Source organism: Gouania willdenowi, chromosome 11 (assembly GCF_900634775.1).
Source record: "Gouania willdenowi chromosome 11, fGouWil2.1, whole genome shotgun sequence".
Lineage (NCBI taxonomy): Eukaryota > Metazoa > Chordata > Actinopteri > Blenniiformes > Gobiesocidae > Gouania > Gouania willdenowi.
In genome coordinates, this window is record NC_041054.1 from 25,342,552 (window position 1) to 25,370,119 (window position 27,568).

The 27,568-nt window shown below is 40.9% G+C and overlaps 2 protein-coding genes across 5 annotated transcripts in view; both read left to right on the plus strand.

Annotated features, from left to right (window-relative positions):
- phf14 (PHD finger protein 14) overlaps positions 1–27,568 on the plus strand; it is a 138,491-nt gene that overhangs the window by 11,176 nt on the left and 99,747 nt on the right. The gene's annotated exons all lie outside the window — the stretch shown is intronic.
- naa20 (N-alpha-acetyltransferase 20, NatB catalytic subunit) lies at positions 10,820–11,836 on the plus strand. The gene has a single exon (XM_028461013.1). It carries the CDS (start codon positions 10,820–10,822, stop codon positions 11,717–11,719), a length of 900 nt encoding a protein of 299 aa, XP_028316814.1. The 3' UTR covers positions 11,720–11,836.

The window sequence follows — 27,568 nt, forward strand, 5'->3', positions numbered from 1 at the left end:
CAGCTTTCAGTTGGTCCTCCTCACAAAGATCGATCATCTCCAACTCAGCTGCAGTCTCATCTGTGACTAGCGGGGCTTTCTAACAGTCCGTCTCCGCATTAAATGGGTCGAGTAGGAATGTAATCTGTGGCCTTTTCAGTGGTAGATCACGGAACTGGGTCACAAAGCTTTCGTGCAGGTTTTCAACCAGCGTTGCATATCTGGCTCTTTGCTTATTCAGGGCGGCGCTGGTGACTTGCCCGCTGGCTTTTAGCAGAGTGGGAAAATGTGTTAAATCTCTCTTTTGAATATGCGCCTTGAACAGCTTCAGTTTGTTGACAAATGCAAAGACACTTTGCACCAGGTCAGGTAGCATTTTGAACTTACCCTGCAGGGTCAGGCTCAGTCTGTCCAAGTGACACAGCTTGTCGACCAAAAAGGCCAGATCCATAATCCACTCGAGGTCCGAGAGCTCGGGATAGTCCTTGTTCTTCTCTTCCATGAACAGTTTCACGGCATCCAAAAGCTCAAAGAAGCGAGAGAGTACCTTGCCTTTTGACAGCCACCTCACAGTGCAGTGCAGTGGCAGGTCACCTGGAAGCCCTTGGTCCAGCTCAGCGATGAGATTCCTAAATTGCCTGTGGTTAAGCGCATGTGTGCGGATGTAGTTGACGATTTCCATCACAGGCTTCATGACATCTAAATTCAATGATTTAGACACGAGTTGCTCCCTGTGGATGATGCAGTGGAAATTCCAAAACTTAGGAAATGTTTGGTCAGCTTTGCACAGCTCCACAAGCCCATTCACAGATCCGATCATGGCTGGTGCTCCATCCGTGGCTATTGCAGTTAATTTTGGTATGGGCAGATTTGCTTTCGCAAATGTAGCCATCATCGTTTCTGTCACATCTATGCCACGGGTTCTGTCTTTTAATGGCACAATATCAAGGAGTTCTTCTTTGATCACACAATCGTTTGACACAGACTGTGTAAATATTGCCAACTGAGGCTTGTCTTGTATGTCACAACTCTCATCCAATGCGACACTAAAATACTCACTTCCTTGAAGGTCAGAGTGGAACTGTGATTCAATAGCCGTGTTAATGTCCGATATTCTCCATTCAACAGTGTGGCGGGACAGTTGGACGTCTGGTACCATTCATTTTTAGTTTGTTGTTTTCAGGAGACAAGATTTCAGCAGCGTCACTGGGGCATTTTTTAACGAACTCCCCTTCATTGTATGGCTTTTTAGCCAGTGCAGTGTTCCAAGCCAGTTGATATGATGCCAGCGTTATGGTCTCTGAGCGCTTCATAAATTTTTGGAAAAACTGTATCTGCTTTTCTGCCTGACTTTTCAAAGTGACCAACTAGTGCTTGCGAAGTTCAGTCCCTTTTGGAAATTCCTTGTCGACGTCAGCATGGAGTGAGCTGAAGTGGCGCTGAAGATTTGAAGCTTTGAAATGCGCTACTGACGCCTGACATATAAGGCAGAATGGCTTGCCATTACGTTCAACAAAAATACATAAACTCTCCCACTCTGTTAAAAACGTCCTGTGTTCATTTTCATATTTTCGTTTTGCTGTGCTTTTTTTCCCTGCCATTTTGAGAGCGAACTTGACACAAATTGTTTACTACTCAAATGATCTATTTTCATCTCACACACATGTGCGTTTGACGTCACTCAAACCGGCTTCCTGGTCAGCTTGCCACATAGAGGATGCGTTTTTGAAGCTTGTCATGTGAAAGCCCCTTAAGAGCCGCATGAAACCAGCCAAAGAGCCGCGGGTTGGCCAGGCCTGAACTAAACAATGAGTGAGGCAGGGCCATCGAAGAAAAAACAGAATGTGTACCGTTTCCATCAAGAGTGGGAGACTCTTGTATTTTTTCACAAGTGTAAAAGACAGATGTGTGTGCTTAATTTGCGGGACAAGTGTTATCATCAGGAAGAAAGGCAATGTGGAGTGTGCACTTCACCACACTTCATAAGAAGTTTGACCGGGATTTTCCTTCTGGCAGCAGCCTGCGGTCTGCTAAAGTGAGCAAGCTGAAAGTGGGATTGCAATGGCAGCAATCATTGTTCACAAAACCAGTGAAAAGAGCTGAGGCTGCTACTGAAGCGTCATTCAAAGAGGCCCATATTTTACAGATGCTGTTTTTGTTAAGGAAGCAATGACTCTCGTGGCTAATTCTTTGTTCAAAGATCACAAAAATTGCCCTGAAATCCTGTCTGCTATATCAGAGGTGCAGTTAGGCACAAATACCATAGCAAGGAGAGTTTTTGCACATTGGGGATGTAAAGGGGCAGTTGGAATGTGCTATAGGTACGTGCAAATGGTTTTCAATTCAATGTGATGAATCAGTGGACTCAAGCAACACAGCTCAGTTGGCGGTTTTTATAAGAATGGTGTTTGACTTCTCTGTTAAAGATAAATTTATCACATTGCTACCTTTGAAAACAACAACAATAGGTCTGGACATTTACAACATTGTAAAGAACTACTTTACCAAAAAGAATGTGCCATTAGAAAAATTGTTGTCAATAACAACTGATGGTTGCTCGGCCATGACAGGGAGGCATAATAGCTTCATTGCAAACTGCAAAACAGACCCGGATTTTCCTCATTTTTTAACTATCTTGCCTCATTCACCAACAGTCCATTTGTGAAAAAATGTCATGGGGTTCGAACATGTTATGACACCTGTTATAAAGTTAATAAAACTAGTACAGTGCCCGTCAATAGTATGCATTCATGTGGGAGCATAAGGGGTATAATTGCAGGTGCAAAATGTGGGTGCAATTTTCCTGGTTTATTTCTATGGGACATGTGCATGATGCATTTGTTTGTTTGTTTTTTTACTTACTTTTATATTTTTTTGTTTGGTGTATTTTTCTGTAATGTATGTTTTTTGGAGTCATGTGTATTTTTGTGTCTTTCTGTTGTGTTTTTGTATAATTATTGTTTTTGTTACCATTGTAGTGTGATTCAGGAGTCATTTTGTGTATTTTTTGTATAAATATTTAGTTTTGTGTATTTGTTGTATAAATATTTAGTTTTGTGTATTTTGAGCCATTTTCATATTTTTGTTGTATTTTTCTGTAATGTATAATTATTGTTTTTTGTTGCCATTGTATTGATTCTGGAGTCATTTTGTGTATTTTTTGTATAAATATTGTTTTGTTTTTTGTTTTATTTTACTAATTTTTGTGTGTGTGCGCGTGCGTGCGTGCGTGTACAGTGCCCGTTGGCAGTATGCATTCATGTGGGAGCATAAGTCCAGGCCATCAGTTATGGCCAAATGAGAATATGTTTGAAGGTTGGATGTACAAAGAGGTGTACATACTGTGTAGTGTTATAAAGGGGTTAATCTGCGGGTGCAAAGTAAAATAGCGTGTGCCATTTCCCTGGTTTAATTTTATGGGACATATGCATGATAAATGTGTTTGGTGTTTTTTTTATCCTCTTTTTTTATATTTTTTTTTGTTTGACATAGTTTTCTGCAATGTATGTTTTTGGAGTCATTATGTGTATTTTTGTATCTTTCTGTTGTTTTTTTGTGCCACCGTCCACAGTCATGAGACGAAGGAGGAAGTGAAGTCCGTGACCCGAGATTTAAATTAAGTTTGAAATCACGGGAAATTTGCGATACAGAAACATTTTTAATATTGACCTTTTTTTTTCCAACCCAAACAAACTGCGACACAGTGACGCCATCAACCCGGAAGTAGCGCCCTCAATACCGCGCTCTTTCCTAGGGAGCCATAATTATAAAATTAATGTTTTGACTGTTTTGCTTCACCAAATTACTCCAAAATAACAGATGCTTGGGATATTTGGAACCCGTTGACTAAGTTTCAGGTCGAACTCATACCGCGTCGGTGAGATATTTGCTCCACACACACGCACACAGACGTTTTGTCTTTTATAGATAGATATATCCGAGCAAAGGCCAAACAATACCAAGTTTTCAAGGTATTTTTGGAAGAACTGTCATCAGAATATGGCAATCTTTTGCTGCATACAGAAATCAGATGGATTAGCAGAGGAAAAGTCCTGCATTGTTTTTTTATCACTTCTGACAGAGATCAAAGTTCTCATGGAAGCAATACATTAACTCTGCTGTCTGACACTGAATGGCTACTGGACCTGGCATTTGTGACAGAGACATTAAACAACCTGAACTGTGAATTGTAAGGCAAGGGTAAGACAATCAGTGACATGATTAGTGCTGTCAAGGCTTTCAAGGCAAAACTGGGCATGTTTCTCCAACAACTGAACAATAGGAAGATGCAGGACTTCCCCTCTGTGCTCAAAACGCTGGAAGAAAATCAAGCTGCATCTGGGGCTATGGACATCCGGAAATACATAGACCTCTTAACCAGGCTGAGTGAGGCGTTTTAGAGCAGATTTACAGACTTTGTGAGGCATTATTTCAAACCCCTTCGTGGATGTGGACATATCTGACATTTCTGAACAGATGGGTGAGGTGTTCAGTCTCAGTGCTGTTGATTTGGAGATAGAAAATGTCAGTCTGCAAAATGACATGTTGAAGTCATATAAGTTTGCTGTTGATTTCTGCAAGATTGTGGATGCAAATAAGTACCCCAGCATTAACACAGGAGCCATGAAATGTGCTACCCTGTTTGGTAGTATATACCTCTGCCAATCTGCCTTTTCTGACATTAACTTTATCAAGTCCAAGTTCCGAACTTGTCCCACTGATGCCCACCTGGATGACTGCATCAGAGTGAACCTCTCGGCATACTGTACATAACAGATTACAAAGCCCTAGTCAACAGCGTGCAGTGTCAGAAATCTAATAAAAGGTAAGCATATAATTCATAATAATATTAAAATTTGCTAATATACACTTGTCACGGCAAATTTGCGGTTGACCTCATTTGGAGACATGATTTATTGCTCTGGTTGAATGATGGAGTCCAGGCGAGGCATTGATGATTTTATAAAAAAGATTTATTATAAAATTAAATAAAAAAGGAGTAAAAAAGAAGCTTCCATCCTGAAAGAATGAAAGGCAAAAGGCTCGTGGCAGAGCAAAAAGGCAAGACCCGCTCTAACTAACAGTTTCACAGCTTTAGCTTTTATACAGATAACAGAAAAGGTTCCACCCTGAGGTGAGGAGAAGGAGGGAGTCAGATGCCCAACAGTGGAAACATTTGAGGATGATGAAGACGTGTATATTATGAGGAAGATTGGGCGCCACTCTTATCTATCCTTGATAGTGTGTGTGTTCGTGTCTATATCTGCACGTGAGTTTGAGTTTTGGCCTTCAGCAGAGACTCTGTGTTGCACTGAGTACAATACGATCTGTACTGTTTAATCTAACATGATTCAGCTGTTCAAAAGTGCGAAGAGTAATGGAGTCATCATGTATTAAAACATGACAAATTGTACACATGAACACACATTTGACGATATTATGATGAATATAAAAAATTGCCATAACACACTGCAAAAACAAAACAAAAATAAGGGGAGTTGAAGTAGCTCATGACTTTTATTTTTTTAAAGTAGCTCTCATCCTAAAAAAGGTTGGAGACCCCTGCCTTACAGTATTTTGGCCTTCCTCCAAGTCCCCCACCCCCCTTCTCCACAAAAGCAACTTCCGAACATGCCGAATCAACCCGTTTGGCCCAGGTTGTTGATCATTTTTTTTCACGATCGCGACACTCTCAATAGTCCACGTAGGTCCACACACGCTTTGCTTGAGTGTGAGCTGCTGTGAGCTTCACTTTCTTCTCTCGTAGTGCCATTTCTCCCTTCCCACTGATGGTGCACATAACGGCTAATCTCTCAACCGGAGGTGCACTCCTGCCACCTACATGGCACCAGTTGGTCACTACATCATAGTACAAGGCTGATATTCATGGGAGAGGTCCCTAACAGTGTCTCCTAGCAACCGCCATTAAAAAATACAATTAACGTATGTTTACGTCAATGGCAGAGAACGTAAGGATTTGAACTGATGTATATTTACGTCAGTGGCAGTGGGTGAGTTAATTAAAAGTGTCAATAATTAATTGAATGTGCCGACAATTAATTAAATGTGTCAATAATAAATTAAATCAATTCATTTTCATTTTCAAATGTATGAAGTATAAATATTTCACTACTTATTTCATGGTTGCAGCACTTCATGAATTAATTCTACCTGTCAAACTCTCTTGTCAAAATCTGTGGGGGATGCGGTTAACATCACTCCAGGAAATCCATTGCTTTGGTCTTCACTCTTTCCAATCATGGCGCCTACGACAATAGGATGTGAGAGAGATTTTAGACCTTGACACAATATTTGCACACAGATATGAGATAATGAAATTAGTCTGCACTGACCGTAGAGACCATTGACTGATTGTCCCTATCTGTGTGGTGGGCTCAACTATTGCATATCACAGTTGAACCTTAAGGCCGACACCTCAGAGGATAACACAGCCCTGGGACGGTTTGATTATCTTCTACCGAAACATTTGCACCTAAACACACTGGCATGAAATGGCCTAAGAACAAATGGGCGTGAGATATCAGGGGAAGGCAATATGTTTATCTGGTCTGGTCATTAGGCTGATCGTTGCCTCCTCTGAGATGCAGGAAAATCCTGTTGAAATGACACAGAGGGGCAAGACGGTGGAGGAAAATCAGTCGCAACAATCACAGCTAGTTGGTATCTTCTATACATTATTTTTCTTCATCAATGTGTAGTTCGGAAATTCTTTATGGCTGATGGTTGTATAGTAAGTATAGAAACTTTACAGTAGTTTTGCTACTGGTTAGAAACATATTATCAAATCAGTGGTTATATGCACCCAAGAGAGAAGCCTGCCACCTACAGTATTTACTTAAACTCTTCAGAACTTTTACATATTTAATTTTTTTTTATCTGTAAATGTATGCAAGTTTAAACGGTAAGTGTAGTGAAATTTACCTGCAGGCTCTACGAAAAGATCACACACAATATTAGTGGTTTAGTTAGTTAGTTTATTTAGTAACTTTCTTTAAAGACCTTATAGAGCAGGCAGGAGGAGAAAAAACCCGGTCACCACAAAGACACAGTCACCTTAGACGCCAGTAGTGCAGTTGACCCTTGCATTTATCTCTGCTAGTGGCTCTGTGATGTGCACCTTTCTAGCTGAGGGTTTTCCTCTCAATTGCTTAAATGTCTTTCTAGACCCATACCCCGCTCTCTCTCCCACTTGTTTGAGTCTAGCAGAGCTCTCTGTCGCGTCTTGTATGTAAAGAATGTAGCTGACTGCCAGCTGTGAATGCGCCAATGCACAAGAGCTCACAATAACTGCTTCATACACATTCTTTGTTGGGATTCTGTAGTTGGTGGCTGTGAGTCACTAAATGTCCAGTTCTACAATATAGACCTTTATCAGCAGTGTTGGGAACGTTTCTTTAAAAAAGTAATTAGTTATAGTTACTCACTACTTGTTCAAAAGAGAAACTGCGTTAGTAACTGAATTACTCTATAATAAAAGTAACTCATTACCAAGGAAAGTAACTATTTGCGTTACTGTTAAAAAAAAAAAAAAAAAAAAAAAAGTTGCTATATGTCAAAGAATTCACATTTTTTTTAGATGCGTGTGTCGTGAGGTGCTTCATTAAATTTGAGTTGCTCACAACGGATGTTGACAAAGTCTTCACTCCTGGATATAATGTACACTTCACATACACATTCTTGCCTTTGACCACAATTAATTTACAGTAGTGTTTGTATCGTCACCTTAAAAATGCCAACTTTTCATCAGACTGCTCCACACTCACCATCTCTACTGCTTCATCAAATCTGCTGTGTGTGTGTGTGTGTGTGTGTGTGTGTGTGTGTGTGTGCGTGTGTGTGTGTGTGTGTGTGCGTGTGCGTGTGCGTGTGCGTGTGCGTGTGCGTGTGCGTGTGCGTGTGCGTGTGCGTGTGCGTGTGCGTGTGCGCGTGCGCGCGTGCGCGCGCGCACTTGCTTGCTGGCACGTCGCCTTAGCCAATCATAATTGCTCACCTTGTTTTTAACCCGCCTCCTCTTGCTGGCACATGTGTAAAAACACTGGCTCTGATTAGCTACCATGAAACATGACGCCGCCTAAGCCAATCATAATCGCTCACCTTGTTTTTAACCCACCTCCTCACAACAGCTGAGTAAGAAGTCGGGGATGCTTTCGGATAGCAGTTTATTCAATCATTACATGTAACGCACCGCATTTAACGTACAGTAACGATAAGGGCGTTGTAACGGAGTAAAAAGTAATTAGCTAGATTACCCCGTTACTGAAACACAAACGCCGTTACATAACGCCGTTATTTTAAGCGCCATTATTCCAAACACTGTTTATCAGTGGCGCCACTGCTTCTGTTCATGTGACAATAATGAACACCTGGACAATACCAACAGAAACTGGATTTAACAGCTGTCAACGTAATGCATTACCTTTCACACCGATAATTATTGATTAGTTAAGCAAGTTTATTGCAATTTTTCTTCTTTTAAGGTGTCTGTGGTTCATCTGAGGTCAGTTCACACTGTGGCATGCTTGGTGTTGGCCTAATTTATGAATCGTTATGGGAAGTTTTGTTTTTTCTTATCTTGCTCTCCCTCACTTTCTCTGTGTGCTGCAAAGTGTGTGTGCATGTTATGACCGGCATTGAAGTCCATTGTTTGTCACAAGAGGAAAAAACAGAGATTGTTTTGTAACTACCTGCAGACACCAGCCACGGCTGAGACTCGTCTAAAACAGTCACAGAAGGTGGGGGCATGATAAATATGGAGGACAACTAGTTTTGGGATTGTTTACAGGCAAGTCAACTGTGCTCTCATTCCTTATCAGTGTTGGAGGTGAGCTTTTTATTGCTGAGTCACTGATTGAAACTCAGGCTTTCCCCCAGTGCTTTATAGGCCTGGCAGGCTGCCAGGCTTTTCTTGCCCCCCGCCAGGCTAAGCACCACTTGTTTATTTATTTTAAATAGGTTTTTTTATGGTTCAGTCGTTTTTTCAGATGAACATAGTTTTTTCATGAGCAGTAGCTCATCCCACCTTCTATATACAGTGTCTTTGCTCAGTGCTGTATGTATGTTACGGACGTGATTAGTGGGAGATATATCATCAAAAACATTACCACTGGTAAGAAAATGTCCCTCTTACCGGGAGTTTACCGCTGTTACTGGAAGCTCATCGTTCTTACCGGGAGCTCACCGCTGTTATGGGAAGCTCACCGCTGTTACGGGATGCTCAGCGCTGTTACCGTGATCTCAGCACTGTTACCGGGAGCTCACTGCCGATTTTCAAATATGAGACTTATTACATAGTATTTTTAAGTCAATTTAAAAGGAAACACCCTGTTCTTTTTCATAATATTTCATCAGATGTCTCACTATGGGATGCACCCTCCATCTGCAGCCCTCAGAAGTATTTATCTCAATGTGCCCATCCCTTCCACCAGGAAAAACGGGCCGAGCCAGCGGCACAACCCTGGTGCACTTGGTGATGGTCACACCACGGTCACCATGTATCGGGACCATCACTCCGTGCGCCATAACGCACAGGGTTCATCCCGCATGAGGTCATCCACAGTTGGAATATTTCCCTGTGGAGGTGACCAAGGCATATTATCTCAAATATAAATCTCAACAAAATAAAAAAAAACTCTCAAAAATATACAGAGCATTCTTAAACACGAACTGCAACCACTTACCTTTGGCTGTGCTGCTCGGCGCGTCCCTGGGGCCCGCGGTGTAGTGTGCCCGTCTGCGCCATTTATCCTCTCCAGTGGCCTGCCATGTGGAGGGGCCGGGCTCAAACCAGACAGGCCCCCTACGTGGACACTTCACTTCACTCCCAACGGGTCTGGCTCACTCACTTGGTGCACCACACACCCATACCCAACCCTTGGGGGGCTGGATGGTGGGGCTGGGGGTGGAGGGGGCCGCTGGCTGTGCTACTAAGTAGTGGCACGTGGGCGGCATTCCCACCTCATGTTGCCTGCTCTCCAGTTTTAATCACACCCCAACATACCACCCCTCGGAGGGTATGACCACCACTTCCACCCTCCGGAGCATCCCGAACCTGTATTTCCTGAGATACCTGTTCAGAGCATGTACATCCAGGATTGGGTGAATTCTGCTCCCTCCTTTCGTTTGGGGAACAGAATCACCTGGAGTAAAACTTTAGGTTATTCACATAGTAGGAAGATTTCCTCCTGTAAAACACAGGATGATTTTCCTAGAGCATGGCCCATCTTTTGCTTCCAAGATAGGGTTAGAGTGCTGCTGCAGCCCATCTACTGAGAGAGGCTTCATCTGTGGTGCGGTGGCGCCCTCTCTTGGTGGAACAGTGCCATTCCTTTGAGGGGAGAATGTCTCACTGCACGCCCAGGGGGACAGCGTGATGACAGGGTGAGGGGGAGGCCTCCCACCAAGGGTCAACAGTGGGTGCCGTCACTATGCAGCTTATTGTGACAGAATTTGCTTCAATTTGTTATGCCTTGGCCTTCGACCTGGGTGCCACACTAAGACACACTTTATTATTTCTAATAAAACGTGTGTGTGCGTGATTGTGGACATGGGGGAACAGCCGAACCTCCCTAGTACATGTCAGTCTCACCCGGCCACCACACCAGGTGCTATGGCAGCGGGGAGACTGGGCTGTGGAGGGCTCCTGAGTGCATGTATGAAAGCCGAACAGATGTAGCCAGGGGGTTGAGGATCATCCAGCTGCTTCACCGAGGGAGAGGAGAGTGGTCAGGCCATTCCATTCTTTCCTTTAAGCCTGAGTGTGCTTAAGCGGGCTGTGCCGGCAAAGCTGCAGCTGAGGCCGATAGTTTTCCGGGTCAGACGGATGAACTGCGTTGAGACGGTTGGGCGGGCCGATGAAGCAACGGAGGCCGCAGGCTGCGCAGCCCGGGACGGAGTGATGAACATGTCATTTTTCTCATCCTCTCCTGACACGGGAAGGTCAGGGGAGATAGTGGCCAGGTCGAGCTCGGAGCCCCAGTTGGAACCGTGTGCCGCCGTGGCGTCCATCAGGATAGCCGCCTCTTCTCTCACTGCAATGCTGGACGCCTTGAAGAGGAAGAAAGGGGTCCCGCCTCGCCTGACGCACAGTGCCGACATTAGCCAGTGGAGTCGACACCAAGCAGGGGCGTGTTCCAGCCCCAGACAGCTCGAGCAGACCTGGTGCTTGTTTTTGCTGGAGATTTTTTTCCCCGCATTGACAGAGGAGAGTCCCAGCGCATCCCGTCTCCTTGGTGAGAAAAGCCTTGGCCCTTTGACTGAGACTTATGGAATCCCGTTTTATCTCCAATATTTGGCTCATTGGCCTGAATATTTCATCGTGGCTGAAGCTCCCAGTGGAGAACTGATGGGTTACATCATGGGGAAGGCGGAGGGATCCGTGGCCCGTGAGGAGTGGCACGGTCACGTGACTGCTCTGTCTGTGGCTCCAGAGTTCAGACGTCTCGGCCTGGCCGCTAAACTCATGGAGATGTTGGAGGAGATCAGTGAGAGGAAAGGAGGATTCTTCGTGGATCTATTTGTCAGAGTTTCAAACCAAGTGGCTGTGAACATGTACAAACGTCTGGGATACAGTGTTTATAGAACAGTAATAGAGTATTATTCAGCCAGCAACGGAGAGCCTGACGAGGACGCATACGACATGAGGAAAGCTTTGTCCAGAGACTCTAAGAAGAAGTTGATCATCCCAATGCCCCACCCTGTACGACCAGAGGAGATAGAATAACATCTGCAGATGGACGCTGTAAATATAGATCAGACTGTAACACACACACACACACACACACACACGTGTTTCTGTAAATTCTTCTACTGTGAGATAAAGAAAAAATGGTCGGAGCAAAAAAAAAAAGAAAAAAAAAAGCCTTGGCCTCCATTTTTGCACTGACACAGGCAGGGTGAGCAGGTGGATTAGCTTGAAGCTAGCACATGGCGGCTACAGGTGCTAGCAGGGGTGCGGGCCAACGTGTATCGGAGGACGTCAAGGACAGCGTTTTAGGCTCAAGACGACAGCTGGCGTGCTGGCTTCTGCAAAGCTCAGAAAGTGGAGCGGGGCAGTCACCAGAGTGAGAGCGCCACAGGGAGGCCAACATTCACCGGAGCGTAGCGTTGGCAGGGAGCCGGAGCTGGGGCTCAACAGTTCAATACCTTGGAGTGTTGAGGAACTGAGGACAGCACTAGACCGAGGGGAGGCAAGATGGTGCTGGTTTCTTCTCGACCTAGTGTGGTCAGTCCTACCAGCATTAGACTGTAATAACAGGTAGTTTTCTTTAAAAATTAATCCAAAGGTATATGTAATAAGTCTCATATTAGAAACTTTGACAGACTTTTTTTTTAAACTACACATCAAAATGTCTTGAAACTTATAGGGTCACACTGTGAGGTTGTGTACTACAACCCTGATGTGGAAGTAGACTGTAATAACAGGGCGTTTCCTTTAAAAAATAAATCCAAAAACATATGTAATCAGTCTTGTATTTGAAACTTTGGTGGGCTTTTATTTTGAAATCACACATCAGAATGTATTGAAACTTATAGGGTCACACTACGGGGTTGTGTACTGTGTACTGTGATTGTGAGATAAAACCATCAACTAACCGGGCTAAACGGGTCATTGCTGCGTGTCGGGAGGAGGGGTGTGGAGGGGGGTGGTGTGGAGGTGGGTGCAAAATAACCCCAGCCTGTGAGCCAGATTGTAACGACGAGGTGACGTTACACATGGACTGTTATAATGTATACATGGTAAATTGTGTGAACAGACTGGCAGTGCTTAATGAAATTAAGAAGACACATTCTGTGGTATTGATTTAATGAATTTACTTAAATTGACATCATGAGGACAGGTGATGAAGCACATGGTTCAGGCCACAGGGTTTCAGCATTCATCTAGTGATAAAAACAGAAAATACATTTTAAGATAATTGATAAATAACTTAGCAGTGACATGATAAATAAAACCATTAAATATGTTCTCTTATTCTGGGGGTGATTGAAATGCAATATACAGCAATGCTTACCTGTGCATGGTCTCTTCCTCTTTCCTGTGGTGTCCTGGTGAAAGAATTCCCCGGGGGCTGTGGACACCTTTTTATAGTTCCAGGTGGGAGAGACCAAGAGGGACTAAGGAACAGGGGAGCTTGATGTTTAGAAATCAATGTAAATAATTAGTTGAATCATTTAGGGGATCTGAATAAGGTTAATTATATTAATAAAGGGTTATTGTTTATGATGGTGTCTGTTAAGAATTATTTGTGTAAATATTTATGTTGTACTGTTAATATGTAAATCAAATGTCACCCCATGCTTGGTACAGACTAATTAAGGAAGCACCTGTATATAGGGACCTCCATTCTGGTCAGTAGTGAGTTGAGTGGAGATTGAAATGCACTGTGCTTGTGGTGCCAATGGAAAATAAAAAGACAAAAACCTGATGCATCAAAACTCTGGAGCCTGGTTGCCTCATTGATTGCCTCCACTGCTACGGTTGCTCTTTGACACAGATAGCAAAATAATAGGTGACATGTAGGAGGTAGCAACGTACCTTTGGATGAGAGATCATCCACCTCAGAGGCAGAGAGGAAAGGCGTTTACGAGACAGAAAATGGCGCTACGTACAGGGTTGACGTTCCCAGCAGCAGATACTCGAGCAGAGCATCTGTGGAACTCATGGATAATGTGGCGATTGTGAGATAAAACCGTAAAAAATCTGGGCAAGCAGTGACACTGCATGTTGGGGAGGAAGAGGAAGTTACGTGTGTGCAGACTGACGGGAGAGAAAGTTGGAGGAACGCCAAAATACAGTAAGAAATACATTCAACTCTGACGCAGATAGCAAAATAATATTTTTGCCATCAAAAGCCCGGTCTTAGTGTTTTTTTATTATGTTTTATATAAGGAAACAATGTTCAGATGTTAGAGTTGTCACTAAAGCAAAAAACAATAGCTTTAAAGTCACTGATAAGGTTTTTTTTAGAAAAAGGCTGTTTTCTTAGCTTTTTGCTCTGAAACTGAAGATTTGTGTAAAACTTGCTCTATTCAATGGCTGATTACAAAAGAATGAAACGAGCGAGAAACTTTTTTTTTTTTTTATGAAAGTAGAGGCTTCAATCTCTGAATCTGGTGTCATATTTCAGATAGGCTTAGTAGAAAATATTCTGTGGGTCTTTAAAATCAATCAAAATGCTCAAAAAATGGCTGGCACTGAGGGGGGTAGAAAATCTGAAAATGGCTGGCACTGAATGAGTTAATGTGGATCTGAACTTGAGGGAACTATTGATAATATTTGACTATGAACTGTGCTTTTATTTCACAATTCCACATCATAAACTCCAGCTACTGTGTTTATTTTTATGTTGGACCAATTATACACACAGATGAAATGTCATTGACTCAATCTTCTAAGGTTTCAATGTGATTAGAATTAAAATGGTAATAATAATTCTGTAAATAATCAATGAATTAATTCCTTATATGCTCAATTAAGTACTTAACTAATCACTTAGTAAATCCCTCAATCAATTAACAGACTCACTGATTGATTGAATCCGTGTGAAATTGCAGACTCCCTTCATAGTCTAAGCTTTTATTTTGAAGTCTGTCCTCCGACTGCATTACTGTAAAACCGTCTATAAACAGGCACCACAAATTGGCTGGCGGCACGAATGACCGAGGATTTCGGAGTGGAAGCTGGCTTGACCGCTGTCGGTGTTCCTGCATAACAGCGTATTTGACAATGCCTGAGCTATTGCATGCTCTGCTGTTGCTGCCTAAAAACACAAAGATCATGCTTATTAATGTTGTTATGACTTTGTAGTTTGGCAAGTCCTTTAACCCTAACTGCTCCTTGGGCGCTGCACCCTAGCTGCCCACCACTCCTGAAGGGATGGGTTAAAAGCAGAGTACAAATTTCATGTATGTACCTGTACATCTTTGACAATAAAGTTATTAAATTTTAAAATTCAATCGTTTTACAGCACGAAAGGTGATATTTCTTTTCAATTATATTTTTCACCTGTCAATGTGCATAAACTCAATATTAACCCTAACAAGCCATATATTGAATGAAATCTGAGATATTTATTGTGTATTGTGGGTCATGAATTGTCTGTTCTCTACACCTTAGTTAATGTTTCTCTTAGGTTTACAAGCGATTTATTCCATCTGTTGTCACTCTCTCACTGACTCGCTATGTGGGGTGGACTGCGCACGGACTGGAAGCGGATCGCGCACAGTACCGCACATACCAAGTCAGAGGAACCTCTGTGGAGTCTGTTCCTCCTGAACACATTGAGCCTTTAGACTTCTCCACCTCGGTCTTCCTTTTTCCCCTTGCTTTGCCGTGTAACTGCTGTGCCAAAAGTGGCCGTGGAGACTTCTGCTTGATTTTCTGCCATCACACTATCTCTACTCTCAGATCGTGAACGCGCATAGACTTTTGACGAGTTGCTCAAGGATCCAATAGTAATGTTTAAAACAGCTCATGGGATCGCACTGTTGGTAGAAAGATATCTGTGAGGCTGAAGTCCAGCATCTCCTGTATTTCTAAAGCTCATTTAAAGTGCCAGGACAAGGAGAAGAGATTCACTGTCCAGTGTCCACTCAGTGCACTTTGGATTACAATATGCTCAAAGATGATTATGGATTTCGAACCAAATGACACCAAAAAAAAAACACATACTGCAGCTTGAAGGCTAGATTACAAGATACCTGGAAACCACTAGCATTATTGTATATTATTTGCCATTAGCAGTCTGATCCTACATTGACATCACATCAGAGCCTCACCTCTTCTTTGTAGCCGATTGCTAACAATTTGTCTTGACAAGGCATTGTTTGAATTAAATGGTTTCAGGCTCTGGACGTTGTAGCTTTTTGGCTAGCATAATGGTTAACAAGCTGCTCTTGCATGCAAGAGAGTTGGTCGGCCTAAGTCTAACAACAGTGTTATGACAGGACTTGCCAGGGGGCTGCAGGCTGGCTTGCAGACCGTCGTTTTACCCTACTGATGATGTGTTGTTGGGTCAGCAAAACACTACATGATTCAAACCTGTGACTTTCTGCTTACTTGTCCACTTCTTTAACTCCTATGCCACCCTATGCACAACTTCCCTATAGCACCACTGCCTAGTTTCTGCCCTCACCTTGATATGAAAGTTTAATGCTAGTGCAGCCTGCAAGTTTTATGTGAATGGCTCTCTCACGTGCCTTGTGTGGAAGGTCCCTTTGTTTGTGCGAGGTGGACCTGAACGAACCCATCAATCAATGTGCGATAGATGGCTCTGGGAGGTGGGCCATTGGCCATGCTTAATGCAAGCAGAGAAACATTTTACAACATCTATGGCAGTGCCCAAGTAACAGTACATAGCTGTAATAGAATTGCCTCTTCTTGTGTTTGCATTACCCTGTTTGACTTTGATTTGGACGAAGTCAATGTTACCGGCATTGGATTTAGCATTATGCAGATTGTATTTAGTTTTTCCATGTGTTGAAATGGGCTGATGTAATGGTCTGTTACTAGATGCGTCACTAGATGTGTCACAAGATGCGGCCCAGCCACACCCAGACACTGCTTCCAGTGGCCCACAGGTAAATTGAGTTTGAGACCCCTGCTATAGGGCTTTTTAGCATAATCTGCTGTGATTTACTTAAATGTTTTTTTTTTTTTTTTTTTTTGTCTGTTGTTGAGGATTTTTTTCCCAAGTGTTTTTTATTGGAATTCTGGGATTTTCAGTTTTGGGATTACACCAACATTGAAGCTGTTTTTTTGTTTTTTATGGACATTGGGGGGGATGTATTTTTTATTTAGTTGTTGATTGTATGTGTATTCAATACATTTTACAAATATTAAAAATCCTTTTATTAACTGTTTTTTTTCCTCTACTTTCAAACGGGTATTCATTTTTAATTGTGAATCTCCTTGTGGGACTTCGGATTGACTGAAAAAAACTAATCATACATTCTATCTGTTAGGAGGGAAATCTGACCCAAATCAAAAGTCCTAAAAAAAGAGTTTCAGCCAAACCGTCACAATAGCATCCAGCTGACAGATTCAGGGTTTTTGGTTCCATATCCCATTTCCTGCCTGCTTTTTTGTTCATAGATATTAAGACATTAATCTTAATTTTAAATTTATCATTTATTACTTACGCCAAGGAGGTAATATTTTTATGGTTTATTTTTGTTTGTCTATTAGCATCATCTTTAAATCCAAGTTAAAGACACTCTTTCTCTACAATTTATGACTGAGAGGCAGATTATTTTATAGTTGAATTTTTTTAAAATTTTTATTTTAAACCCTGTTTAATGTTTTTATTGATTTTTAAACTGCCTCATGTTTTCTGATGCACGTATTAATCATGTAAAACACATTGTGAATGAAATGCAAGATATGTATATGCGCTATGAATGTAATGCGCTAACCAAAATTAGACTTTATGCCACAGAAGATTCTAATAAACTCTGGAGGGGATCTGGATCAATATAGTGATTTTGGATCACTTTAAATAATTGAAAACTCTCAACAAATTTTAAAAATGTCAATCTCTGTTTGTAATTGACCCAGCTTTATGAAATTTAACTGAGGTTTGTCAGGTGGGTTCCTTAATTACCTCACTGAGTTTAATCTGACCTACTGTATTGTTATTAATGAGGTTAGAAGTGTGAATGATCATGGTACCATGACCCAGATAACTGCCAATATCTGACAAAGAGGATATTTGGCGCTTGGCAGAGGTCTGCACCCCCTGAGTGCCCTTGTTTACTATTTGCCTTATTTCTTTATCTCAACCTGGGCAATGGGTCATGAAGATGAAGAAACACCATTTTATTTTAGGTTCCCGTATGTAAATGCTAAAGAAATGACAGATAAAAGGAATCTGAATATCCTGCACAGCAATCTGTAGTGGTTCCAACGTTCAGGCCCTCATGCTTTATTTTAGGCTGAGCTGAGCTGGAATCCATCCATGTGGAGATTTAGCTATTTGATTATGAATGCCCTCTCTGCTGAGGCAGGCTGGTTTGACTTGAAACTTGGCAGTGCAACTATTTTCTTTCCTCCACTAAGCACAATTGTTGGTGGTACCATGCTTCTCCCATAACCTATTTAGTCCTTTTTTGGGAAGCATTCAGTTCACTTATTGCTAGAAAAATGCTTGGCTAAACAGAAGACATTTTTGCTGACTTTAGGTGAAGTAGTTGTTGTTGAAATGAAGATGAAACCTTAGTGTATGGCAGAAAATGATTGGCACGCCATTAGCTATTAAGTGAAGTGAACTTCTGTTCTGACGAAGTCTGCTTTGTTGGAGAAACAGATTGCCTAGTGAAAAAAATGGTTCTCCTGATTGTTTGGAATGTCAGAAATACAGATTTTTAAAAGAGTCATTAAGAGAAGTTGACGTCATGTAATGGCTGCTTTTTAGGAAATTTAACAAGAGGTGGGAAAGTTGTAGATATGCTTTGAATAAAGGTGGGATGATATATCATCTGACAAGATATAGCAAGAAGATGTATTGTCAAGGGTACTAGTGGTATTGCGGGGGGTTAAAAACATACACAAGAGCACTGGAATAGCGCAAACCTCCATCATGCGCCAAATATATCTTGGCCATATTTCAAAAAATTGCGATGAAATGCAATCTCTGGATGAAACTCTGTGGGGTAATTGAGGAACCAACCCAGCATAACTGAGTCCCATTTTATAAAGATAGGTCGATTAGAAACTGAGGTAAGAATTACTAGTATTACTCACTTGTGTTACTAGTGACGCGTCACGTATTACTTCACTAGTAAAACCAAAATTGAGTGCATATTCTCCAATGGCTTTCCATGCTCTGCCTTTTAGTTGACATGTTCAAAGCCTTATTTAAATGATTTGGGATTTATAATGAACAAGAGACCAGTGTATGTAAACCATCAGTTTGGTGTCTTGAGAAACAGATGGCTGTTTTTTTTTTTTTTTTTTTAAACATGCTTATCAATTCTTCTACTTCTCTCATTGCAATACTATCTTATTTATCTATTTTCAAAATACATACTGAATTCATACTCTTTTCTAGATGCGTATGTTCAATCTCAGTACAGTAACATGTATTTAACGCTGGTAACTCAAGCCAGTTTTCCTCTGGCCAAGCTTGTCATTTCTGAGTCTTCTGGCAAGGATAATCTTTCCTTTAGGGATTATGGATCTGTCCTGTAGTCATCACTTTTGGTCATCTTACCTCATATTAGCCAGCAATTCATGGATTTGTGGTCTGAGCTTTGTGTTGGTTCAAAAGGAACAGAGAACATTTGTACCACAGCTTAGCCTGAGTAGTTGGTTTGACCAAGATGGTTCCAAAATTACTAGCCATATTTGTCTTTAATGCACTAAACTGTTATATCAGAAAGTATTAAAGGGCCTATGTTAAGCTAAATCAACTTTTCTGTGCTTTAAACATCATAAAAGTGCTATTTGGTTCTTCATACACATGCCCAAAGTGTTTTTTCATTGTTTCCCTAAATCGTTAGTTAGAGGGTGATTAGCTCCTTTCTTACTGCAGGGTGAGCCCAAACACCTCGCTCCAATTTGATAGCGCGTTCCCACTTTGGTGGCGAATTTGACGCGGCACTGAGCTGGAGAAGCCGCGGCTCCAGGAAGCTCTCTGCCGTGATTTACATGTAAACAGACACCTACACAAATGTGAGCATTTTTGCATCCTTCGTGCAGTGCTATGTATGTATTTTCTATAGTCTATATACAGTATGTACCCCCACACTCTGTCTCATGTTTATAAAGCAGCATGAGCTCGGCTACAGAGTGGGTAAGAGGAGGGCGGGCCGTCCTCTGGCCCTACATCACTGTGCGGGGAGGAGGAATAAGTGTTCTGTCTATAGACATGCCCACTCATGAATATGCATAAGTAGGCCGCAAATCAGCCTGTTTGTGTAGAGTTGCTCAGAAAGTGACTTTTCAGAGGCTAAAACGAAAACAAGCGAGTGGGAAAATAAACCTCAAATACTATTTTTTTGGGCTTCTTAGAACAAATGGAGATGGGTGAAAAATAGCATGATATGGAACCTTTAAGCTGAGTTGAGTTGCTAATTGCAGTATGGTTTCTAAGCAACATAGGAGGCAGAAAGACAGTGGGAATGAGTATCTTTTTATATAAATGTAGTTGGTCTGTAATGGGTGGGTTGAGCTAAGCTTTCAAAAAGCATAGACTGATTTACTAATGCTTTGCAGCATGTGGAGCCTCTGATTTGTAGTTCCTATATTTCCCCAATTCAGTTTTAGAGTTTGCCCATTTCCACATCACTTGACACTTTTCTGTATCACTTCAAATTCAATTTTGTTCCCTGTTTAGATGACTTTACTGGTTAATACACTTCCTGAGGTTGTACCAAACATACTACAGTGCCTTGCGAAAGTATTCGGCCCCCTTGAACTTTTCGACCTTTTGCCACATTTCAGGCTTCAAACATAAAGATATAAAACTGTAATTTTTTGTGAAGAATCAACAACAAGTGGGACACAATCATGAAGTGAAACGAAATTTATTGGATATTTCAAACATTTTTAACAAATAAAAAACTGAAAAATTGGGCGTGCAAAATTATTCAGCAGCTTAAGTTAATACTTTGTAGCGCCACCTTTTGCTGCGATAACTGCTGTAAGTCACTTGGGGTATGTCTCTATCAGTTTTGCACATTGAGAGACTGGAATATTAGCCCATTCCTCCTTGCAAAACAGCTCGAGCTCAGTGACGTTGGATGGACAGCGTTTGTGAACAGCAGTTTTCAGTTGTTTCCACAGATTCTCGATTGGATTCAGGTCTGGATTTTGACTTGTCTATTCCTGGATATGTTTATTTGTGAACCACTCCATTGTAGATTTTGCTTTATATTTTGGATCATTGTCTTGTTGGAAGACAAATCTCCGTCCCAGTCTCAGGTCTTTTGCAGACTCCATCAGGTTTTCTTCCAGAATGGTCCTGTATTTGGCTCCATCCATCTTCCCATCACTTTTAACCATCTTCCCTGTCCCTGCTGAAGAAAAGCAGGCCCAAACCATGATGCTGCCACCACCATGTTTGACAGTGGGGATGGTGTGTTCAGGGTGATGAGCTGTGTTGCGTTTACGCCAAACATAACGTTTTGCATTGTTGCCAAAAAGTTCGATTTTGGTTTTGTCCGACCAGAGCACCTTTTTCCACATGTTTGGTGTGTCTCCCAGGTGGCTTGTGGCAAACTTTAAACGACACTTTTTATGGATATCTTTAAGAAATGGCTTTCTTCTTGCCACTCTTCCGTAAAGGCCAGAGTTGTGCAGTATACGACTGATTGTTGTCCTGTGGACAGAGTCTCCCACCTCAGCTGTACATTTCTGCAGTTCATCCAGAGTGATCATGGGCCTCTTGGCAGCATCTCTGATCAGTTTTCTCCTTGTATGAGCTGAAAGTTTAGAGGGACGGCCGGGTCTTTGTAGATTTGCAGTGGTCTGATACTCCTTCCATTTCAATATTATCGCTTGCACAGTGCTCCTTGGGATGTTTAAAGCTTGGGAAATCTTTTTGTATTTAAACTGACCTCTGAGACTATCACAGAGCAGGTGCATTTATACGGAGACTTGATTACACACAGGTGGATTCTATTTATCATCATTAGTCATTTAGGTCAACATTGGATCATTCAGAGATCCTCACTGAACTTTTGGAGAGAGTTTGCTGCACTGAAAGTAAAGGGGCTGAATAATTTTGCACGCCCAATTTTTCAGTTTTTTATTTGTTAAAAATGTTTGAAATATCCAATAAATTTTGTTTCACTTCATGATTGTGTCCCACTTGTTGTTGATTCTTCACAAAAAATTACAGTTTTATATCTTTATGTTTGAAGCCTGAAATGTGGCAAAAGGTCGAAAAGTTCAAGTTCCCTGTTTAGATGACTTTACTGGTTAATACACTTCCTGAGGTTGTACCAAACATACTAAATCGGGTTAATAGACTCAACTACTGTTTTTAATTTTACAATGCTTCAGATGACTTCCGGAAATGGGAGGTTAAGCTGAGATCAGAATGAGAACGCTTTCCACTATCAGGCAAAAATACTATGGAATTGTGATTTGGTCCCAAAATATTTTTTTTGAAACGTTTAATTACAGCAACCCACGAATCATCCTCGCTTCAACTTCACAAATGCCACCCAGCCAGGTGGTTTAATTTGTCTGCCGTGATATGTCACAAGGTAAAATGACCAGTAGTTCAGCTAATACACCATCAACTATAAACCCATCTTTGTACCATAATAACCTGAACCACTTGTTCATCATGTCACGGCAAATTTGCGGTTGACCTCATTTGGTGACATGAATTATGCTCTGTGTTGAATGATGATGTCCAATCAAAGCTTGATGATTTTATAAAAAAGATTTATTATAAAACTAAATGAAAAGGAGTACAAAAAAAGGAGGGTCCCATCCTGTAGGAAGGAAAGGCGGCCAGGTACTAAGCAGGATGGTCCAAAAGGTCTTGTCCCTGGCTCAGGATATACAGGACTGACTAACAGTTTCACAGCTTAAGCTTTATACAGATATGAGAAAAAGTCCCAACCCTGAAAAAAAGAAAAGGAGGGAGTCAGATGCTCCCAACAGTGGAAACGTTGGAGGATGATGAAGACGTATATATTATGAGGAAGGCCTGCGCCACTGGTATCTGTCCTTGATAGTGTGTGTGCGTGTATATCTGCATGTGAGTTTGAGTGTGGCCTTCAGTAGAGACTGTGTGTTGCACTGTGGATACAATACGATCTGAATTGTTAATCTAACATGACTCAGCTGTTCAAAAGTGCAAAGAGTAATGCAGTCATCATGTATTAAAACATGACAAATTGTACACATGAACACACATTTGATGATATGATGATGAATATAATAATTGCCATAACAATCACAACACATTAAAAACACACTTCAGATAAAGCTGTGCATTTCTATTTCACTCACTGGATAACATAATCACTAGTCAACTCTTAAAATGGGATTATGGGTACCTTCTAGACATACAGTCACCTGTTAGAAATAGTGTGTAAACTCGTAGTATTGTCCCAAATCATGCACGTGAGGCATTTCCATGTCATGTTGGAATAAAAAAAAGAAAAAATAGCATACGCAAGGGAATTTACTAGATTTTATTAATTTGCGGGGACTGTTTTGCTCATTTATTTTGATGATTTTTAGCTTTCAGGCTTACACACTAGAGCTGAAGGCATGAATCAGAAATTCATCCATCCATTTACAGACCCGCTATTTCAGGGTTGCGGGGGTGAATCCGAAATGACAGCCAAAAAAGGCGATGATTTAATATTGGTGAAGTTAGTGTGTACTAACCTCATTGCTATGATAGCATCACAATTGATATTGATTAATTGATTCATACAGCCGTACATTTGATTGTACTAATAATTGGCATAATTTATTTAGGTGTTTCAGTACATCCCTAGTGTTTGTGTACCCCTTAAGTTGTCAGGAAGTTATTGTGATCTTGCATGTTCTACTTTGTTCTTAGGAAATTCTACTTCTCATGCATGAACTATCACCAAATTTTGCATAAAGGTCCAGTTCAATGCCAGATTGCCTCAGCTGCAAAAACAGTCTGTTTTTACAGTACTAAAAGTGGCACTACTGCAAGCCTCTCAAGTTCAAAGTTTTAAAAGTTCACAACAAACAAACCGAATATACTACAGATTTCACCAAAATGTTATCCCAAAAACTCATGGGAATTATTGGAGTTGATCCAAAAATTGTATTTTTAAAACATCATTTTTTCACTCTTGAAGCCAACAAATATTGCTAAAAACATGTTACCAACATCCCCATCCTGTCTTGACGCAACTGCATTTTTGACAATCTTTTGAAATCTGCCATTAAACGCTAACAGCTGCTGTCTTGTTTTGCCTAAAATTGCATGTCCACAACCATTACTTATACTATGAGGGAAGTACAGAGTTGACTATTAGTAGTTCACTATGATTCATGGTCAGTAGTTTCCATCTAAAAAGGATTTGTGCTCTAAATAAAGTATTTGGGTGGTATAAAACACTCTCTCTACTCCAGTGTTTGCTTTCGATGGGCTGTCTGAGTTCTCAGTGTGCCATGGAGTGACAGGCTCGCACATGGTGCAGCTTTTTCATTTGTGAGTCTTTCTTATTGTTCAAAAAGCCTGAAGGCTTCTGCTCTGTATTAGGAATTTGAGTTTTATCTTCCCGACTGCAGAAAGTACTGATTGTTGCCCTCATTGGTAGTGAGGAGCACGTTTCTCTGATGTAATAGCTGCTATATAAACCACAACAGTCAAGTAATTGTTTCGGCAACCCCTGGAAATTAAAAGGACACTATTAAAATTCAGTCCCTTGGCTTCTTCGTCCGCTTCTCTGGGGCTACTCTTTTTTTTTTTTTTTTATCAAAAGTTCAATTTGTGTTTCTACCGTACCACTGAAAATGACAGCTCTGGATGGGAAAGAAATATGATCTTTTTCTACCTTGTCTTTTCTACCTTGATTGTTTAGGGTGGTGTTTGTTGATAATATTGGTTTTGTCTCTTTTCTTCACCAAGTGATCACACAGCAGCAAGCTAATGTATTTAGGGCTGTAAAAAAGGTCAAATGATCAGAACAATGGTGGTTTTAAAGTAGCTGGCTGTGGATTGTTGCCGGTGGTATTTGAACTGATGGTTGACACATCCATTGCCGCATAGAATAGACAAACTGTTTCTAGCTGTTTCTAGTTATTTGGGTAAAGGGATCTGTGCGTCCTATGAAAATGGAATCCTGACGGCGCCACTGACCTGAGCCATGGTTTGAACATCACAGCCTGCTTGTGCGTAAGTTCATTACTTTGTAACTTCGTTGCTTATTCTGATGAGTACTTACCTTTATCACAAACTGTGATCGTATCTGATACGTAAGCGAATAATAATTCTGAAAAATTACCACAAATACAATAAAACAATATATGTCATATCAGAGATTTTAGATGCATTCCAATATAACTCGCTTTTTTTGCTGATATCAGGCTGGAAATCAAAATGGGATCAGAATTCGGGACTAGAGATTAGGGGTGAGTATTGGCAAGGGTGTTGCAATACGATACGTATCACGATACTTGGGTCACAATGCGATATTATCGTGGTATTGTGCTATATTGTGATATTCTACCCAGTTAATATCAAAATGAAACGTAGAGATGAAAAATCAAGTTGCTGTATAGGTTCATCAGAAGATATTGTTCATTCAGAGGACAAATTGAGTCAAAACTATTTGCTTCAAAACATCCAATTTATTATTATATCTACGGCACCGTCTACCGGAGTGGAAGTGCGGAAGTGGCACAATTTTCAAGATTTTTATGTAGGAACAGGAGCTGGTCAACATGCCCAGTAGTTAGGCTTCTCAGCTGAGAAGTGACAATGTCTCCAGCAGTAGAAAACACACGTCCACTAAAAATTAAATTGATTTAAAATTGGCACCCAAAAAATCGCGATATATCGTGAAATCGATTTTTTTTCTCGCCCCTACTAGGGATGCTCATGGTTTACTGGTAAACACATAACAACAAATAAATAGTAACAGTATTTTTTTTTTTTATTAGGTACTTATGTCAATCAACTCATGGGGGGGTGTCAACACTACAACTCTCCTCCCTGCTCCTTGCTCAGTGTTTGGCCAAACCACACTGTCTTTAAAAGTTTGTTTTTACCACATTGCCAGGTCTACAGGGGGTGTTAAAGTTTCATTAATTTTAAAACTGGACATTTTTTAATAACTCAGCCAAAACTCATTCAATAAAAACTTTTTATGTAACATAATTTTCACCGGCACCACACAGACGTTCACAGGAGACAGATGGTCCCACGCAACCAGACCCTGTGCCCTAAGGTAATGCTGAATGATTAACCTTAACCACATTGATATTGAGGTTTTCACTACCCTGATAATCTAACCTCAGATGAGTGATATATATGTTCACCAATCAGAATTGCAGAGAACTGCCCTCCTGAGCTGCTGGCCAATCAGAGATGGTTACAGGACACAAGCTTGTATGTGCTGCAGCGAGTCTCAGTTACCCTTCAGTTGAGTGTGCTAACAACAACTACACCAGAGCCCTATAAAATCCACCTTAATGGAATCGACCGTTGAACGTGGAAATGGACAGAATCAGGTTCAAATGCCGTCACCTTGAGGAAAAGGACTTTTTTTTATGGGGAAATGTTTCGGGGGACTGCTTATTAGATGCACCACCTGCCCTCTCCCGCCCTGGCCGCTTCAAACACAGTCTAAACGGCACTAAACCCTGTGTGAAACTGCCAAAAAAGTACCCAAATCATCATTGACTCCTAAATCAGAGCCGACCAGTGCCTGCTTAACTTTAATGTGTCTGTAAAGCTCTGTAAAATATTCTGGCCCCTATTGGTGAAAGAACTGATGCTTCCTTGCATCCATTTTTTTTTGTTTAATCATTACGGTCTGGAATGATGTCATCAGGATCATTTAAGTTTGATTAGTTTAAATTAAGTTGATCAAAACTTAATCAATAAACCTGTTCAGATTCAGTAAACCATTGATCCCTGAGGAAGAAATTGGGTGACATTAATGCTGTTCTCATACATTTTTATGACATAAATAATTAAAATGGAGCAGTCAGAATAATCCATGTCAGCACAACTTATGTGTACCTTTTAATTGTATCTTGCTTTATTTTTTACAAACTTTTTTGTTCAATTGTGTTTTTTTAATTTATTAGTATTTGATTTGTTTCTTCACACAATTTAAAAACCAAAATTTTCTGAAAAAAATTGATTAACATTTAAAAAAAAAAAAACAACTGAATTTTAAAAATATAATGTGGAAAACACAGAATTTTGAAAAGAATAAATATCTGTCAGAAGAATCGCAATTAGGTTTTTTGTTAAAATAGTACAGCCCTACCGTAAGGAATGAAGTTTGACTTTGAACGTGGCCGGTAGAAAGGAGTCGCCTTGTCCCTCGACGGCGACAATAGTACCATATTGTGTATTTTTGGATTTACGTTCGAGGATGCACAAAATTAGTCTGGCCACCTGCGCATGGCTTCACTCATTTTGTTGACTAAAATCACAAATACACAAATTATTCTATTCAACCTTATTTATATAGTGCCAAATACAACAAGTCATCCCACTGCACTCAACACAAAATGAGTCATGAAGAAATAATTTTCACATGAGCAAGCATCAGCGACAATGGAGAGGAACAATTTTAATGACTAAATTGAAATATAATTTTTAAGAAGAATAAAACACAGAATGAACAACATTTGCTATATTACTTACATTGTAATAGAGGACCCTTCACATCAAGAACGTGAAGCTAAAAAATCTGCTGCAACTGTTTAATGCTATCATGTCGACATGGACAATAATGTCTTTAATGCTCGTTGTAATGGAGAACGCCTGTCATCAGGCTTGTCAACAAAGAGCATAAGATCAAACTGCCTAAACAGGGAATAAAGTTTAAAGGCTTCAATATTTTAATGAGTGAGCATGCCCTGGGCACAGCAGATGTTTCAGGG

Coding starts and splice junctions, on each gene's coding strand:
- naa20 (XM_028461013.1), top strand. CDS start 10,820: ATGAACTGCGTTGAGACGGTTGGGCGGGCCGATGAAGCAACGGAGGCC.